Source organism: Amblyomma americanum, chromosome 10, assembly GCF_052857255.1.
Source record: "Amblyomma americanum isolate KBUSLIRL-KWMA chromosome 10, ASM5285725v1, whole genome shotgun sequence".
Lineage (NCBI taxonomy): Eukaryota > Metazoa > Arthropoda > Arachnida > Ixodida > Ixodidae > Amblyomma > Amblyomma americanum.
In genome coordinates this window covers 15,603,743-15,622,221 of record NC_135506.1, presented here as the reverse complement: position 1 = coordinate 15,622,221, position 18,479 = coordinate 15,603,743, and the positions used below count along the sequence as shown (strand labels likewise).

At 42.5% G+C, this 18,479-nt stretch overlaps 1 protein-coding gene across 3 annotated transcripts; it reads right to left on the bottom strand.

Annotated features, from left to right (window-relative positions):
- Positions 1-2,398: 2,398 nt before the first annotated feature.
- On the bottom strand, positions 2,399-17,908 carry NitFhit (ntrilase and fragile histidine triad fusion protein NitFhit). 3 transcript variants are annotated; one of them, XM_077641289.1, is made up of 11 exons: positions 17,763-17,902; positions 17,352-17,563; positions 16,414-16,569; positions 15,679-15,881; positions 13,489-13,600; positions 10,589-10,690; positions 8,138-8,312; positions 6,663-6,779; positions 4,859-5,004; positions 3,748-3,846; positions 2,399-2,603 (listed from the first exon to the last, which is right to left on the bottom strand). In XM_077641289.1, exons 1-11 carry the CDS (start codon positions 17,764-17,766, stop codon positions 2,511-2,513), a joined length of 1,419 nt encoding a protein of 472 aa, XP_077497415.1. In that variant the 5' UTR covers positions 17,767-17,902; the 3' UTR covers positions 2,399-2,510. The 3 variants fall into 3 exon arrangements, with proteins under 3 accessions (XP_077497415.1, XP_077497414.1, XP_077497416.1); XM_077641288.1 differs by having other exon boundaries at positions 17,352-17,692; positions 17,763-17,891; XM_077641290.1 differs by lacking the exon at positions 17,352-17,563 and having other exon boundaries at positions 17,763-17,908.
- Between the last annotated feature and the right edge of the window lie 571 nt (positions 17,909-18,479).

Below are 18,479 nucleotides of genomic sequence, written 5' to 3'. Positions count from 1 at the left end.
GGGAATAATATCACATGAGAGAGCGAGAAGCCTATACAGAACATTTAATCCCCGTTGCCTACACGCTGATGCTTATACGAGCTGCTGTGAAAGCAGGCACGTGGCTCGAGTACGCATAACACGCAAATGCACTTGTCATGTATAACACTACACTGCATGACAGAAATGTCGCTTGGTACTTCCCACCGAAGGTTAATGAAAAACCATTTGAAAAGGGCTCTCAAATGCTTCGAAGACAAAGGGTCTCAGCCTCTCTTTAGTTCCTTTCACACCACAGGAGATAGCGTTAGACTTTTCTGCTGGGGACTTTCATCCTTCGCCATACTTCTTTGCACTCAATGCAACTATGATGATGATGAATTTTCATGGCGCAAAGAGCGCCATGAAGCAAATCTGAGACAGATAATGCGCCATTCCCTTTCCACAAAAACCAATTTCCAATGAATTTTCATTTTGATTCGATATTCTTCTTAATATTTGTATTCAAAAATCTAAATATTTGAACGCCTCTAATTTTTTTACGGAGAAAGTGTCCAGGGCAGGAAATGAATTATGGTAAAAATTATAGGGCAGAAGAGTGCTTATTCTTCCTCCTCACAAGACATGGCATATAACGGGATTCAGGAACCAGTTTCAGGAAGTTTTCATATGTTGAAAACTCTATATGCGTTATGCCTATGCTATTCCCTTGCTGACTAGGCATGCTGCCTCTATGGCATCGCTTTTCATAAAAAATAAACAAAATGCGACGGGTGTGTAGCGAGCTAGATGTCCCATAAGGGCTGCATTGTCATGAAACGTCTTCCTCCTCAGGGTCGGAACGAAACGCTCGGCACACTTTTCTGAGGCCCGTAAATTCTTTACTGCCACCCCTCGCCGCCATCAGGCATCCTTGACGCCATGTGCTAGCTCTTTATAGCTGGGCGCCTGAAACAGGTAAAGCCTACTTCAGATCGAAGCAACAGCTGATTTTTAGCATGCGCATCAAAAGTTTAGCGGCCACTATGCAAATACTGCACAGGCTGTTGTGCGCGGGACAGAAGTGCCATGCAGGCATTTCCAATCAGAGTTCCACGAGTGCCACCATATTGCTCGCTGGATGACTGTCGTGCACGACTTATGACGTCACCGGTACTCACAAAATCTCTCGTGTGCGCAATGATTGGATAAACTAGTGAATATAAGTACACAGCTCCTATTATTTTATTTGTCCGAAGTCACCTAAAATAGGCTAGAATTTTTTTTTCTTTCAGCAAACACAGAAATGTTGATGGGCGTGCATCTCGTGATGTCAGACCAATTTGCCCGTACAAATCACCCCAGCATGAAACGGGAAACTCATTTCCTCTGATATAAAACACCGCCCGGCTGTGAAATTCGGCGAAAAGTATCAAAGACCCGGAGAACCTACCGTGAAATTTTCAGTAAAACACATGGTCAAAAAGCAACTGAGTTGCCCTTTCTTAGAAATTTTTCATTTCACGTGGAGCAGGGGAGCCAAGATGTGTATTGACTCGGGGGAAGGTTGAAATAGAAGAAATGCAGAATTCAACCATATTCCAGAGAAAAAGAATTGAGTTATCTAGCCACAACTTCCCCTTTTCCCAGCTGTGCCTATGCTTCATAACAGTGTAGCTTTCGACCAATACACTAGTGGCCAAGGCACAAGCTATTTCAAAGTCGAAGACCCCTCACCACTAGCCTGGACACACTTTGATCAGTGCCTGTGGGGCGAGACGGTGCATGACTGAAAAAATTAGTGCAACGATGACGACAACACAAGAAAGAAAAGGAAAGGACAACACATGCACACACTACCAACTCAGTTCATAAAGTGCACATGTGTTGTCCTTTCGTTTTCTTTCTTCTGTTGTCGTTGTGCCGCATTTTTTTCAGTTGGGATGGTACATCTCTGTAAAGGCAGCTTCAGTGTATGAACAAAAGTAGAGAGTGACCAGTTCTGCATATATGGGCATTAAACCATTATCACTATCAGAACACCAGAACCGAAGTGAAAACTGAAGTCTAGCATGCCTAATTTGCATTTGGCCTAACTATGCAAATCAACTGTTTTTTTGTAACACTGCCTGTACTGGTCAGTGATCCGTTTTCATCCAGTCAGCTGTGGCATGCACAGGTACAATGTAGTCACTGATGGCAGGTTTTAAATGGTCAAATCTTGCTAGATGCCTTCCATTCTTACTCCTTCAGTGCTACTGCCATTTATGAAAATCTTTCATTAAAATGGTCTGCACAGCTGATACACTGGCCACATGCTTCAGTGCACCCTTGAACTGACTGTCTGCAAAGCAGGAGGGCATTATTCCTGCTGTCATACTGTAGATGTCTTCCCACTAATGCTATTTGCTCTTACCAAGATAATAGAGTAGTCAGAAAATAATTGCAAAATAATGTGCAGTGACTTTATTTACAAACTATACTTAAGCGCTAATGCATCCGTAATATGTAAAATATAATGTTTGATGTATGCTCCCAGCGTGGCACTAACATCAGCGAAATAATTCCCTAAGTTGCCGTGCTTCTTCAGCCATCTCCTCGTTGGTCCTCTTCGGTTTGCTTTCATCTTTGTCATGTTCTTGAAGCTGCAAAAATCAAATGCGCAAGCAATAGTTATAACAAGATCCACTTTTGAGGGAAACTCGCTGCAAAATTGACGTGATGGAGGAATCCTATAGGTTCAATTTGAACCAAATTTGGCTATTAAAGCAGTGGTGTTTGTAAATGTAGACCATCCACTGACATTTTTGAAATACATGGGTGCCACAGCTTAGTTATATTTAGCCCTCTAAATAAAAAGGTTATATAAATGTTTCAAGCACATAAATAATCACATCCCGTGTTCAGTCTCTAGGCACTGTTCCTTAGCCTGAACTCATACCCCCGACACAAAAATTTGGGGGGACACTTAACCTCTGCCTTTAACACCGCAGCACGGTGCTGTCCCATCTTTTCTTTGTCCTTGGCTTATGTTGTGCTGTATGTAAGCTGTCATGAATTACCAATCAGCCCGATCAGCCATGCTTGCAAGATACATATGAAGCCTTGCTTTAACCAAGCAATACGAACGTGACTACATGGCGTAGCGGTAGCGTGCCTGACTTGCAACCCGAGGGATGGGGGTTCGATTCCTGTCTAGACTACATAAGTGCAGTTACTAGGAATACAGCCACCGGTCTGCTTCGTAGCAGCTTGCGAGGTGACACTTTTAACGTGAGTTGTCATCTGTTCTGTGTTTACATGAGGGTGAGGAGGAAGACGGCGGTCGACAACCTGTGCACATTACTCGCGGTTGCTCCCATCGCTGAAGATCTGATGCGCCGCTGGTGTGGCTGGCGCCATCTATCTGAGCCTCTTGTAGCAGCCACCTTTTTGACCAATCCGAAGTTTTCTGTCGCACCGACGGCAACGTCGACATCGGCTTTTCTGAGACATGTGGTCCTTACACTGTCACATAAAATAACTAGCAGCTACTAAACTTTTTGCTGAGCATTCCTAATTAAAGATCACCAATTACAGCAGTGTGTTGACCGCAACCACTATTTCTATTCTCAAAAACATTGTTCTTCATACGTGCTTGCTAGTTATTCTTTTTGCACACATACGATACAAAACATCTTTGTGTCGTCAATATGATGTCTTGACAATTAAATTACACAAATTAGCATCACAAAGGTTTGCCACATTAAACACTAGTGTACACAACAGCAGCTCAAGAGCTGAGCTCACCTTGACGTAGATGTTGTCATTATGAGTGAAGTCGCCTGGTTTCCGCGGAAGCACATGGACGTGAATGTGGCATATGGATCTCCCCGCGTCTGGTCCATCCTGAATTTTTCACATGCAAAGCATACAGGTGAGCAAGTGCATCTACAGTGGTGAAGTATAGTCACTGCACATCAAGACCATGTGGGTGAAATCAGGAGGAGGACGATTGGGTTTGAAAGCACTTGGCAGAAATCTCAGCACCTAGATGGCTGAGATACTACAGGCTAAAGAGCTGAAAAAGAGACTGAAGACAGTTCAGGAAGTGATTGAAAGGACTGCGACGGCTGCAATACTACTGAAACAGAGTAGTGTGCATTAGAGAATGACATGCGAGTGGATGACATCCTAGCTAAATTGGACTTTACCAGGACAGTTAATGGGTCGAACACATAACCGGCTGTCTATTGGAGCGAGTAAGCAGACAGAAAAGAAACGGAACAGTAGTTTTTGATTTGGAAAGAACTGGGTATAGTGATCGAACTGGGAGTTCTCGCAAATTGGGTGGCAGTTATAACTTACGACTACTGGAGTTAACGCAGAAGTGACTGGAGGTCAATGAAAGGGGGCCTTTGTTTGGAAGTAAACTTGACTAGCCATGACAATGATGACTACATTAGCAGTTCCTCTTGTATAAAGCAGAGCATGAACTACTGCTGATTTCCGTAAGAGGCTTAAAAATGTGGAAGTACACCCTGAATGCCCTTCTGGACTGCCACAATGAAATTTCAATGCCATATCCCTATTCATCTTGGGTGACAATCATCAAAAGCACGGATTTGACTCTTTTAGAAAAAAGGAAAACAATAAAGGCATTTTCTCAAATAAATGCTTTACGAGTTTCGTACTTTCATCTATGTACACCTGATGCACAGTGAACGCCCACGCATCATCAGTTCTTCTACCTGACCAACTCATCCCTCGTCATAGCCTCATACGAGGCTGTAGCATGTGAAAAATAAATAAATATTATTGTAACTGACTTCTGCTGCGGCTACTAAAAGCCCTGAATCAATTCACAGACAGAGTCTGAACGGACTGCATTGCACAGTTATAGGTGTGATAGTTCACTTGCCTGTATGGAGACAGTGGACGAACTGGCACCAAAGTACTTCTCCACAGCACGTTGCACTTTCTGGACAACCAGGAACAGGTCTTGAACTTCTTCGGTTGAGAGATCACTAAGACGAAGCGCAGGTCTGATAGGCGCTACCAAGACATCTGGAGTGACTTGGGTCAAGGAAGCAAGAGCTGCAGGAACAGTGATGTTTTCAGAGTACCATGAATGTATTAGCCAGCATTGAAAAGAACAGAGAAAAGTAATTAGTTGAGATAAGATCAGCGTTTGTATAGCACATGTTGCTGACACAAAACATTTCAGATATTTGTGTGATAGGCCTGCACTGCACTGCTTATAGGCTGTCAGCAACAGTGTTAATTTTAACTAGCTAATAAGGCAGTAACTAGTTAATGTGCTCAACGAAAGGAAGTTTGTCACATTAATCTGATGCTTGTTGCCAATGTTCAAGCTACTAAACACGTACGCTGCACCTGCTCTAATAACTGGCACAATGAATGTCAGAGAGTCAGATCAGATATGCAATGTCATTAGATGCCCAGAAATATTAGCTTGTCATGTAGTCTAGCATAAACTTCCAATTTCCACCAATGCTCAAAAGATTAAGCTATCATGCTAGTTAAAAAATGCCATAAAAGTCAGTCAATTTCACTGCCTGAGAGTAGGCGTGACTGTAATATGCTCACAGTGGTCGGCTCAATGTTAACTGCTCTCAAGCAAAAAAAACTTTATTATATGACACACCATTGCTATACCGCGATAAAGAGACTACAGGCACCTCATTTTAGTTTCATGTTTTCTTCTCTATAATGCTCCACTACACATTACTATATAGGCCCTGACACGGCATTTACCTATGACTGCTAAATAGCTTATATGTGTGTTTCTTCTCTTATGCTGTTTCAGTTTGGGTTTCATCAACAGAATAAAGGCTATGACATCAAAGGTGGCTTTAGGTGATGCGGAGCATGAAAAAACTGCAATATAATCACCGAAACAAAGTTTCAATCCTAAAAAGACACTTTTTATGTCACAGCCATCATTCAACTACTGAAACTAAAACCGAAGCAGCATTACAAACAAATTCAGTCAAATTATTTAGCAGTCGTTGCGAGAAAACCTGTCCCCCCCCATGTCGGTGCAGCTGACCAACACCCCATCATGCGCCAGGACAGCGCCAGCTGTGCAATGGGGTAAGCTCCCTCATGTGGGGAAGCAGAAGTAGTGACAGGGGTGCCACCTCGACAGCTATGCAAAATTCCGCAGAGCCGGTGAGAGTCTCTTCTATATCCTGCTAGTGTCGCGAGTGAATGTGGCTGCACGCTCTCATCGCTTCCCATGGCAAACTGACGGGAAGATCCATCACACCCTGCTCGTTGCTACACCTTCCAGCAAGTTAAATTATACCAAAAAGTGAGGGAAAGCCCCAAAGGCAAAAAAATGCCGGGATCTAAGGAAAGGAATTCAGGGCCTCTCTGAAATGCAACACTTCGTGTGCACAAACACCATGAATGTCAGGAAATGAATAAGGTGCATTAAGATTAATAGGAAGCCCTTCCAAATATGACACGGAAAGAAACTGTGATCTCTGATTTTAAACCAGATAATATGCTGCGTGGGAGATATATTTTCAAGGCATAAGGCATACGAGTTTCCGACCTGGACACACAAAGTCTGCTGTAATGTAATAAGGAACAAAGAAACCCTGGTCTAAAGCGATGGGTGTAGAGACAAGAATCTGTTTCACTTATCTTAGAAGATAAACACTAAGAGCAACAGCATCACATCATGCCACGGATACGTCCTGGAAGCACAGGCATTTTGTTGACAAAGGCCATGGACAGGGAAGATTTGTAGAAGATTTGCTGAGCCAGTAATGTCACTTGACCAAACTGGTACTCGTCCTTGTCGGGCAGCCCTGTTCAAGAAAACCAGAACAAAAGGATGGAGACATGTAAGAGCAATTCACGGGAAAAGAAATCAAAATTCGAGAATGATATTACAACTGACAGCAGGCAAAGAACATACAAGACCATGCTCACTGCCTGCTGACGCATGCATGTCCTACTAGGTGGCCAGGAAAACAATTTTGAGAAACAACGAAGAAAATAAATGTACCTCGTCTTCGTACATGCTACAAATGTGCTGTAAACAGAATGAACACAGTATGCAGTGCCTTGCAGAGCAGCGAGATTTGTTCAAACCTGCTTATCGAAAAAATTTATTGACTAATCGTGGTAGTGTCTCTCAAACCAACAAGATTTGTATGAAAGGCAGGATTTCTGTCAACGCACACCTAAAGACAGGAGAGATGATCTTATTAAAAACTGCCCACTGAGTGATGCAGCTGAACAGAACTGCACAAAATCCATGGCACAGTAAAGAATCCGACTGCAACTCACTAAGAACATTAGCACAACTTTAATTGTTATCTGTTGTTTTTAACATACTCTCACGCTGTGGTGACAATGCCGTGGACAATGGATGAGCGGACAGAAGTGACGCTGAAACCAATTCTCTATTTGGCTGACTTGCACCAAAAAAAAACTAAATTCAGCAGCAGCGATATCAGCAAGCGTGCTTGGTAGTCATAGAAGGACAGGATCACAATCCCTGCACTCAATTTAAAGACAGTATCAAACATTCGTGATAAGGGCATGAAAGATCAACAGTCCTCTTGAACAACCCAGAAACAACACATGATTGTGATTCTTCGAGACCAATTTGGTCCCTTCTTGTCTAGATAACAAAGTGATAAGATCATGTGCTGTGGGCGATAAATTAAACCAAAACATATCAAGATAAAATCAAGTAATGCTTTGCAGCAATTCCAACCGTTCTTTATTTACCATCTAATGCTTTGCAGCAATTCCAACCGTCCTTTATTTACCATCACACCCTCTTTACGTACTGAAGTCACCAATATCAATACATTAAAACTGCACTGAAATTTGACCCTGCTTGTAAAATGTTCTCCTCCTGTGATTAACCATAAAAACGTGCACACGCTTACACATATTGTGACTCTTGTGTTGATGTGCAGAAACAATTATTGCTATGCATGGTCTAGGGATTTGGTGCCAATTATATTTATCATGGCAAATGAGCTCTTGGCAGTTTTAACTGATGTCGACAATGGCAGCAAGCAAACTGCCCAGCAAAATGTCTCGTGTGAAATTCGAGGCGAAAAGATAAGCTACATGAAAGAGCTGGTACATAAGTACTTGAAACAGCACAGCACTATGTGACTATGACACAATGTCTGACATCACTTGCCATTTTCTTTGGAGCTCCAACATGGCGAGAGGTTCCCATAGAGGTCGGTTCTCCGGTGGTTCCAGACAGGTATGGCGCATCGCACTTTTGCAATCAGTTCATGGTTGATCTCAGCCAGTGCGATGCCAATGGTGTCTGAACACTGAGCCACAACGCAGCCCCACGGGTCAACCACCTTGAAGAAAAAAAAAGCAAACCATGCCCACACTGTGCATTTTACAGAATGCGTTGCAGCAGCTGAAACATTGGAAGCCACTGCATTGAGGCAGAGTCCCTAAAGAAAGTAAATTAATGCTATGCTTAGTTAGAGTGGCCATGTGTCGTCAGTACCACACCGTACAAAAAGCACCAGAAGTGCTCCACGCTCTACAAAAAGGGCTTGAAGCAGCAGCTGAGATGAGACATCTCTGGATGTACGCCCCTCGGAAGTAACGGAAGTATGAGAGCCGCCAAGAATAGACTGTCGCTGCAGTAGCGCAAAGTTTACACGGCAGAGGAATGGCAAGAGAGGAAGGTTGAATAATGAGTGTGTGAAACTGGAAAAAAAAAAAAAAGACGCACTGACACGACATGCCACACAAGCGACAAGAATGTCAGACAAAGAGGCAAAGGTGACAGGCAGGAATGAAAATTCTATGTGCTACAAGGATGAAAGAGGGTCACACACATGTGAGAAAAAAGAGCAGAAAAAACAGGTATGAAGTAGCTATGGCATTGATTCCCTTTCAGGTGCACCGAGATGAATCCCTTAACTTTTTTGTTCTTTGTTCTTTGCCCGTGCACTTGCAGTGTTTGATTCTGACAGTAGCGCCTACAGTAAACAGGCAACGGAGACAAAGGAGGATATACAGAAGGGCTGAAGAGGTCATGCATGACAAATGCGCCAAATCCATGGTACTGCATCAAGTCTGCTGTATTGCTGGCTGTGAGTTTCGTATCAAATTCAGAAGTACCAGTATGTCTGCTTTAGGAGTAAAGTTCCACTCATCATCATTTATTACCCTGCTAAAAATTTTCAGCGCCCCTTTCTGAATCAACAGAGGAGCAGACACGGCCCAAAAGTAACCAATTTTAGCATTGCACGGAATTGGAGCAGTTCGCAGAAAATGGGGCAGCTTTCACGCAAATAAACTGATGAAACCTACATCAATTAAGTGGTTTCCCTCTGGATATGTGTAACTTCGTGCCCGTCACATTCATGCTCGCAGCTTTCTGGAATGTCAGCTATCTGAAGCGACTGACAATTTTTCATGTGGTGACACTTGATAGCACCCTTATTAGGACTACTGTCGCAGCCAATATTATTTTCATTTTCTGCAATTTCAGGCATGGCACACAAAGGTCATAAGCATTGCAGCTTCCTTATCATGGCCTTTCCTTAAGTTACTTAATGGTGTGTGAGTTAAATAAGTGAACTTGCCTCCATAAGCACAGCCGAGATCACAGTGCACAAATCACTTGCATTTAGAAGCACAAACAATTATATTTGCATGAAGCAATACTGATGGACCCCTGCAGATGGCATACAGCTAATCGCTCAAAACTGCGATTGGGCCTCATTTGCAACAAGAATCACCATCCCTTCATATCATATTCGTGTAAGCAATATGTTTCTAGCATGTAAAATTTTGACTGCGGTAGAAATAAAGAAACTCAAGGAGGTTGCCTGAGTTAGAGCACTTCACTCTGATGTTTTTCTTAAAGCAAATAAGTGCCACCTCATAAAAATTTGCTATTGCCCAACAGAACGCAAGCTCTGAGAAGCAGTTGCAATGATAATCTTTAAAGGAGTATAGACACCTAGGTTCAGTAGCATGTTTCCTTCTTTGCACTGATGCGCACAATGTTACTATACGTGGATCATTATGCAGTATTTGCCTATGGCTGCTAAATAATTTATAATCACATTTTTCTCTCATGCTGCTTCGATTTCCATTTCGACAGTTCTCCGAAGTTCCATACAGGGCAAGTGAGCCATGAAAAACTCGTAGCCACTCTGGTATTTGAGGCAGGCTGGCTTTAGCTTTGCACTGAAATAAAATGACAAAGCAGTGATTATATCAGACTTTTGCATGCCTCGCGAGACCTATATGCAACTTTGATGCCACAGCCATCGATCGGCTGTTGAAACCGAAACCGAAACAGCATGACAAAGAAATTCGATAATAAATTATCTAGTGGTCATTGGCAAATACCACATGGTAATCCATGTATACTAACATGCCTACAGCATTGTTACAAAGAGAGAAACACGAACTCAAAAATTGGCTTTCTATACTCTTTCAAGAAGTCGCAAAATTGATGCGGCAATGGCTCTCCTCGCACTGGCATTCACTGAAGCGGCAGCAGAAGCCGCACCTTGTGCAATGTTTATGAAGCAATGCATAATGCGCTAATACATGTACCAAAGATACATAAAAAGGAAGATTTTTTAATCTTTTAGCAGCTCACCAATGCATGCCCATATGAGGCCCTTTTGGGATTGTGTTGCCCAACTTGTGCGGCAGACACAACGTAGCACTGGTTCTCAATGGCCCTGGTTCGCATCATTGCCTACAACCATAGAACAAGAGGAATGCAACAGTGGCTATAAGCACAAATAAAACAATATGTAATCAGGCTACCATTTTAGTACTCATCAGAGTGTATTAGGCAGTTCTTTTCATGCTGCTACACTCCTAAATATACTGATTTTTTTTTCCTGCTTGAACGAGAAACCGCCTGCTACACAAAAATGTGTAGCAGATAGCAAATATTGACTCTTCTTGTTTATTTGAAATGAAAAACTATAAAGTGCACTCCTGCATGACTAGATTTGCAGTGATCACTTTGTACTCCTTTTACACCTTTAGTTTGCTCACTTGTTTTGCAATGCTAGCTTTAAACCGCTAGAGTTTGGATTGTTTGGATTGCTTGGCATTGTTTCCACTGAAGTGTCTGTTTTGGTTACTTTTTTGTTTGCATGTTTCTTCCGTAATAAATATCTGGTTATATTTACAGCTATATTTATGCTACTATCACATTATCGTTGTATCATATTTATAATGTATATCTAAGTTGCAGCAACGAAGCTTTTGCTGTTCTGTTTTCTCTGCTCTGTTTCCACAGCACCAAAGCATGCCAGCTGCCTCATTCCTCCATGACGCCTGTAGATGGCGCGACGCGAGGGACAAAAATAAACTTACTCTATAGGTTCCCAGACTTTTGTGTTTGTTTTCCCTGTGCCGGTCGTGCCTCCACTAGCCAAGCACAATCACGACTGAAAAAGCATCCGTGCATTGCAGAGAAGCTAACTCCTCTGTGTCGTTTAGTGCTTGACTGCTGCCGACAGTCCATTGGTACACCTACCCTTCTCGTGCTTTGCGGCATTTCATTTTGTTTGAGCGCACATGTTCACTGAAAGCGATGTTTTCTTATCAAAGACATGCAATTTTACAACAAGTGTTCGCCAGTTGTAAAACAAAAAAAAAAACACTTGTGACTCGTGCCGCTTACAACAGATGGCATCACTCATCCACATGGAGAGTATTTCGTTCGTAACTCATTGTGATAGGTCTTGGCGTAGCCAATGCGTTATTAGCAACCTGTGTCATTCACTGCACCAGTATTTTGGCTAGAATAACACAAGTTCGGCCCCAAAACAAACGGATTTAGCCTGCACTTGCTCTAACAACTGCACCATGTCTGCCTGCTGCATGCACGAGTTGCTTTCGGTCATAGCTTGCAAGCTTGGGGACATCAATATGGCGGACCTAAGCACAGCTCTGGAAATCTATACAGTAACCCTTTATTTATTTTTATTTATTTATTTGAAAATACTGTAGCCCCATTCCAGGGGCTATAGCAGGAGTGGTTACATATATCATGCGGTACAGTTGCGCGCATAAAGGGGTACATGGCAAAATGTGAAACAAACGCTGCATACAACATCATATAATGCTACGTCTCAATTTCGGACGCAAAATCAGACACAGAAAAGACACGTATATTTCCATTTAAAGAGTTCCAACTCTCCACGGTACGCGGAAAAAAACTGTATTTGAAAGCGTTAGTACGGGCAAAAAAGGGTTGGATATTAAGATCGTGATGGCTCCTGGTTAGAGATGGTTTTGAAAACGTGATATGCTTACTCTCTGAGAGGCAATTAGCAGAATGCACTATTGAGTGAAGAAGTTTTAAGGACTCAGTTTTCCGGCGGGATGCGAGCGGACTTAAGTTTAAGGAAGATATCGCAGATGAGGGTGAAAAATGAAAGTCGTAGCGGCGAAAAATAAATCTTACAGCTTTTCGTTTTACAGATTCTATTTGATCAATTTCACATTGCTTATATGGATTCCAAACATTGGAAGCGTATTCAAGAATAGAGCAAATTAGAGTTTTATACATGACCAATTTCGTCTCTTTAGGAGCATCCCGTACTGTGCGCCTCAAGTAACCTACCTTTTTAAGAGCTTTAGCTGTGATATGATCGATGTGTTTTGACCAATATGACATTGTGTGAAAAAACAACGCCAAGATATTTATATTTATGTACCCTTTGCAGGGATGAATAATCGTAATTAGAAGGGCATGAATAATTGTAATTAGAAGGGCATAGGCGGTTGGTGAAAGACATGACAACTGTTTTGCTGAAGTTGATTTTCATCTGCCACGTATTGCACCAATCACAGAATATACCAAAAGACTCATTCAGAAGGAAGTGATCACTGACAGAGTTAATAGTGTGGTACAATACACAATCATCGGCGTATAGACGGATCTTTGAGGTTATACTGTCAGGCAAATCATTAATATAAAGCAAAAACAACAAAGGGCCAAGGACAGAGCCTTGGGGAACACCTGAGGTTATGTCAGCTTTCGAAGATTCGACGGAATTGAAGCGAACAGACTGGGAGCGGTGCGAGAGGAAATCGGCAATCCAGTCAACGAGTTGAGAGTTATTGAGAATGACTTTTAGTTTGCATAACAGTTTAGAGTGAAGAACCGTGTCAAAAGCTTTTGAAAAATCGATGAATATGGCATCGATTTGGTTACCAGCATCTCTGCTGAGAAAAATGTCATGAAAAAAAAACAAACTCAAGTGCCGTACCCTGAAACAATATTTGAAGATGTCATCATCAAAGAGTACTCTCCCACGCAAAACAGTCGGGCAGCCCAAAAGTGCCGAAAAATAATATGTTGCAGCCTTTAAAAACAAGCATGATGTGCTCGATTCAGGAACAATAATAATAAAAAAAAGCCCCAAGTAAGGAAAAAGGGGAATTAAGTACACTTGTGCAAAAGAAATTCAGCATACAGTCCTGCAAGAATGGTTTCAATGCTTGTAAAATGTGCAGATTATGGACACCTACCTCCCAGTGAGCCATTCCTGTGGGCACAGTAAATGCCGAAGGATATGTCAGGATCTCAGCGCCCATTTTGGTGAGGCTGAGGGAGAATTCGGGAAACCTGAGGTCATAGCAGTGGAGTTGGTAAGGTCAAGGACACTGCAGTGTTGGCTAATAGCTTTCGGGAGCCGATTTCCAAAACGTTCCTCCTCACTTGAAAATTTTCACTGCCTTCACTACACTACACAAAGACCTGTTGTGTTCTACAGTCAAGGTAACAGCTTCACGTGGTTATGCAAACCTTATTTCACAGGCTGCAGCACTTACTTCCTCCTTCCCTAATCCTAACGAAAATAAGAATTTATTGACAGCACATAAGAGAGAGATGCACAGAAATGTAGGTGTTGTCGGTGGACCAGCTCTTATCAAGCTTGGAGAGGAACGCACGCAAGTTTAGAAGAAGATGCGCTTCAGTTAGAAGAATAACATGCTACATCTCGTGGTCACACTGGAGCTGATGAGATCATTTACGATTTTAAGTTGGTCATTTATGATTTTCAGTTGCTAGGAGCACGGTACGCTGCCCAAGTCCAGGAGAAGATTTTGATCATTAAATATATGCGATGCTTACTCTTGGCAATGCAGGCATATTCCCATTGCAAAGCATAGTACAACTTAATGCAGTTGGTAGTGGGAAGAGGCTTTTAAACGCGGCATCACAGCTCTTGAGGTTGGCAAATAGAGAAGGTTGAAACCTTGGTTCAAATCTTCGTAACTGCTAGAACTCTGTACGCTCTGAAAAGGGAATTTGTTTTCCCTTGCCAACCCTAAGTATTCCGTATTTTGGCTTACCTGCCCGTAAAGGGGAGCGTGCTAGAGGACAGCTCCATCCCTTTTTACTCCTATGTAAGCTAGTACTCCTGACAAGCACACAAAATGAAGTGCACTTACGGGGAGAGGGCTTCAGCCTCTCGAGTGCACTTTACACTATGCGGTGCTAAACGGGAAAGCAAAGTGTGCCCACAGATATGAAAATGGCGGCTGGCTAAAAACATTTTTTGAAATGGCGATTTGTAAGCGCAACCTTCAGAATTATGCTCGCTTAGAGCAGTAGAGCACATAAAAATGAACATAACTTAATTTTGGGCCACAACGCAATAAATTTGTTTTATGGCAATAGAGCAGAAACCCAAGACAAGTTCCCAGCACATCCAGAATCCAGACAACAAACAACATGGCGGACAACAGCGCTTTTCAGTGATGCGCTGTTTTGAAGGTCACTATCATTAAACCATTGCACAAACAAAAAATATATGTAACAGGTAAAATCAACTTGTATGAGTATTTTGTTATATATTACATTTTGTGCTCAAAAAATTGCTGGCCTCAAGGCTACATATTTTGCTCTCAAAGTGTGTTCTGTGCATGCGCCCCGAGCTGAGTGCACATTTTGTCGAGTGCCCTTATGTTACGGCGTTTAGCTTTGCTATAGAGTGTACTTTTAGCAAGCGACACACTTCGTAAGTGCACTTTATTTTGCATACTTGACAGGGATATAATTTATGTTTACAGTGTACAATAACTCTTAACATGCCAATAAAGTTTATAAAAAATAGTTGAAGTTTTGCTTTATGCCCTACTGTTATTAACAACCACTGCACAAATGTTGTCACTGTCTGCATCACTGGCCACAGATAGCCTAACACTGCACAGTACACCACTAGCAGTCCACTAGCACTAACTCACTCCTCACTATGCCTTTCAATCCCATCCACAAGGAAAAGAGGAGGCTCGGTAGAAGGCAGCTGAAAGCAGCTTGAGTGACTGTAAGCTGCATAGGACCAACAGGATATGTATAAAAAATGCATATGTCTACCCAGGTAGAAAGTTGAAAATTACAAAATCCCAGTCACTACCTGTGCACACAAGAATATGACATTTAAGACTCACTAAACTGGAATTCAGAAAGCTTAATTTGAAAAGGACGAACTTCTACTCTGTAACGTAATGCAAAAACAATCTTTCCGTGCGGCCCCAGAGTGCAAAAAACATATTCAAAGCAGCTGGCCTGGTTGGCCCGTACAGCTTTCGGCCAAAGTTAGGAACTCCTCCTCCAAAGAGCACCGTATCTACCACATGTAACTTCTACAGTATAATTTTCAATTCTCTTTTTCTCTCTGAATTACAAGAACAAAGCAAAAAAGAAAGGATATGATTCCAAGGCCAACTTTTCCGGCGGGTGTCGCAACAGGTGTTGGAATCTTTGTCCCAGCAATTGTGTAATCTGATTCCCTACTTCTGACTGTTCCAACATCAACATCAAACAGATGGACTTTGCTGTAGGTTCCCACTGTGTCTCCTGTACTGTTGATGAGCACATGCGTGTTGTAAATACGGCTGCTGGGTTCATTTGGATCCTGCAAGGGTGTTTTCAAGGACGCAACATTAATTTTCTCAAGTTGGGCAAATTAGCGCCAGTAACTCGTTTGAAGAATAATGACTGCAAGCAGCTTGCATGAAGTATGTAAGAAAAGTGTGAATTCATGTGCAATTTTATCAAGCTGAACTAAAGTTCTTGCTCATTTTACCACACCAAAACATCAACACATAGTTCACCAGAAACCATGCACTCATATGGTTCCTCCATATATCCACTTTCACAAACATATTCTATAGACATAGCAGCATCACTAAACAGCCATAGCACTCACTTAGTACCATATCGCTTTTACATAACTAGTGACACTCAGTCTATGTGACTACCTGCAATAATAAACATTAATAATTATTCTTATGCATATGAAATTTTGTGACAAACAGAGGACTATCTTGGCTAGACAGGAATGGCTTTCAGTGCATTTAGCTCTCATCCTCAGCAAAGATGAGCTAGCTTTGTTATAGTCAATAATAAGCAAACATATGAGTCATTAAAAACGGTTCAAAGCCCACCTTAACATGAACACTGCCCAACGACAACCAAACGCCAAGCTTCTTCGCAAGTTCTTTGTACTTGGTGACAATGGGACCATCTAACGGCTCAGCCAATTCGTATGCCTGAGCCTTCTTTTCTGCTATAAAGTCTACTGCTTCTGGTAGAAAAACCATCTGCACATATAAAGAAAAAAGAATGAAGATGACTTTCACAAACGAATATATCAGACAAAACATGTCACTATATATCCAATACGCTTGTCCTATAGCTGTACCATTTGCCCTGTAGCGGCATTACCACAGTTTATGGCGGTCATGTAATGCTAACTACGACACTAATATCTAAACCGACAACCTTCAGTCTACAACAGAGCTAGCATACTGGTCTATACAAGACCAATAATAATGAATTCAACTACAGACAAATACACATATTTGACTAATTGTACCAGTCTATAGTGTACTGGTTTCCGTATTGGTTAAATGCAAATTCAAATACAACCTATACCATAAAAGTTTCTAGATTAAATTACTTTATTCCTTTGTTTGGATGTGACTAATTGCCCCGACATATTATTTTTTAACGCACGTACAGCTAGCTGATCGTGACACTCTAGTAGCTAGTTTTGATACACCGACGGAACTGAGGTGCACGCATTTGCAAGGGAGTCAACATGTAAATATCCCGTAAAAAAGTTGTCTGTCTCGCAAAAGTGTGCAGCGAATGAGAATTGGTTTTGGGGGAAAGGAAATGGCGCAGTATCTGTCTTACATATCGGCGGACACCTGAACTGCGCCGTAAGGGAAGGGATAAAGGAGGAACTGAGAGAAGGAAGAGGTGCCGTAGTGGAGGACTCCGGAATAATTTAGGCCACGTGGGGTTCTTTAACGTGCACTAACATCGCATAGCACACGGGCGAATGCCGGCCGGCTTTCTGCAGCAACAGAGCTCTCACCATGGCTCCCCTCGTTTGAGCCTTGTGGATAAGTCCAGAGCACGTTTCAAAGTTAGCCGCCTTATCTGACGAGGATGTCACTTGGCAGACGGCGATGAGGTTGCCGTTCGATGAGCTCGTGCTGAACATCTTGCGCGCCGAGGGGCCCAGCACCGATCTCGTGAACAGCTCGTGAAACTTGGCTCGTGCGGTGCGAGATATGGCGGCCAAAGCTGGCGAGGAAACGAAGAGCATACAGTTGCAGTGCAGCAACGATGCAGGAAACGACTAGCAACGCAGCTGCCAGCCGCAATCCCGAGCGATGTTTTGCTTTTAGGAGCAATCGGATGACTGCGCTTAGCCTGATCACAAATGAGAAAAGAAAAAGAAGTTTCAGTTACGACACAGACTCCACCAGTGAAATCAACATACCCATGATCGCGGAAACAAGCTCGGTCGCTCGAACGGCAAGCAATTATGTTCCGACGGGAAAAATATTAGTTGGTTTCGGGTATGACCGGTGCATTTTGCAGTTACGAACAGTTGTTGAGGGAGCCTAGGGACATCTAATAGCAAAAATACGCACTTTTACGGCACGTGACATCAAATTGCGTAAACTCGTCAAAAGTGTTTCACCTTACCTAAACAAAATGTGTAACACTTCAAAAATTTTTGCAAATACGAGTAAAAGCAAATTTAAAATCTAAAATTTGTTAATAAAATTTTTTTTATGGCGCGAAGTTTAAAGCGAAGTTCGCCAAGTCTTGCCATACTGGGAGAACCTCGATGTTAGAGAACTGCCAGATGCCGGAGGAGGGTTTCCGGAGGAGGCCGAAGAAGCTACCATAGCCGCCATAGCTTTAGCCATTACCTCCACCACTGCCAAATATATCATCAGCGACTCTAAAACCACAATTCGAAATTTTGCCAAAGGAAGGGCCCACTCCGCAGCCATCAAAATATTACAAAAAATCTCCAATACCCGCCAGATCACATTGATCTGGATCCCCGCCTATTCGGGCCATCCTGGAAACCAGGCGGCGCACCAACTTGCTCGAGGATTCGTAGTTAACCGGGAGGTGCGCTACCCCGAGCTCAGGTCGGCCAAGGATCGATGCGAGTGACGACCCAGAAAAAAATTACTACCCA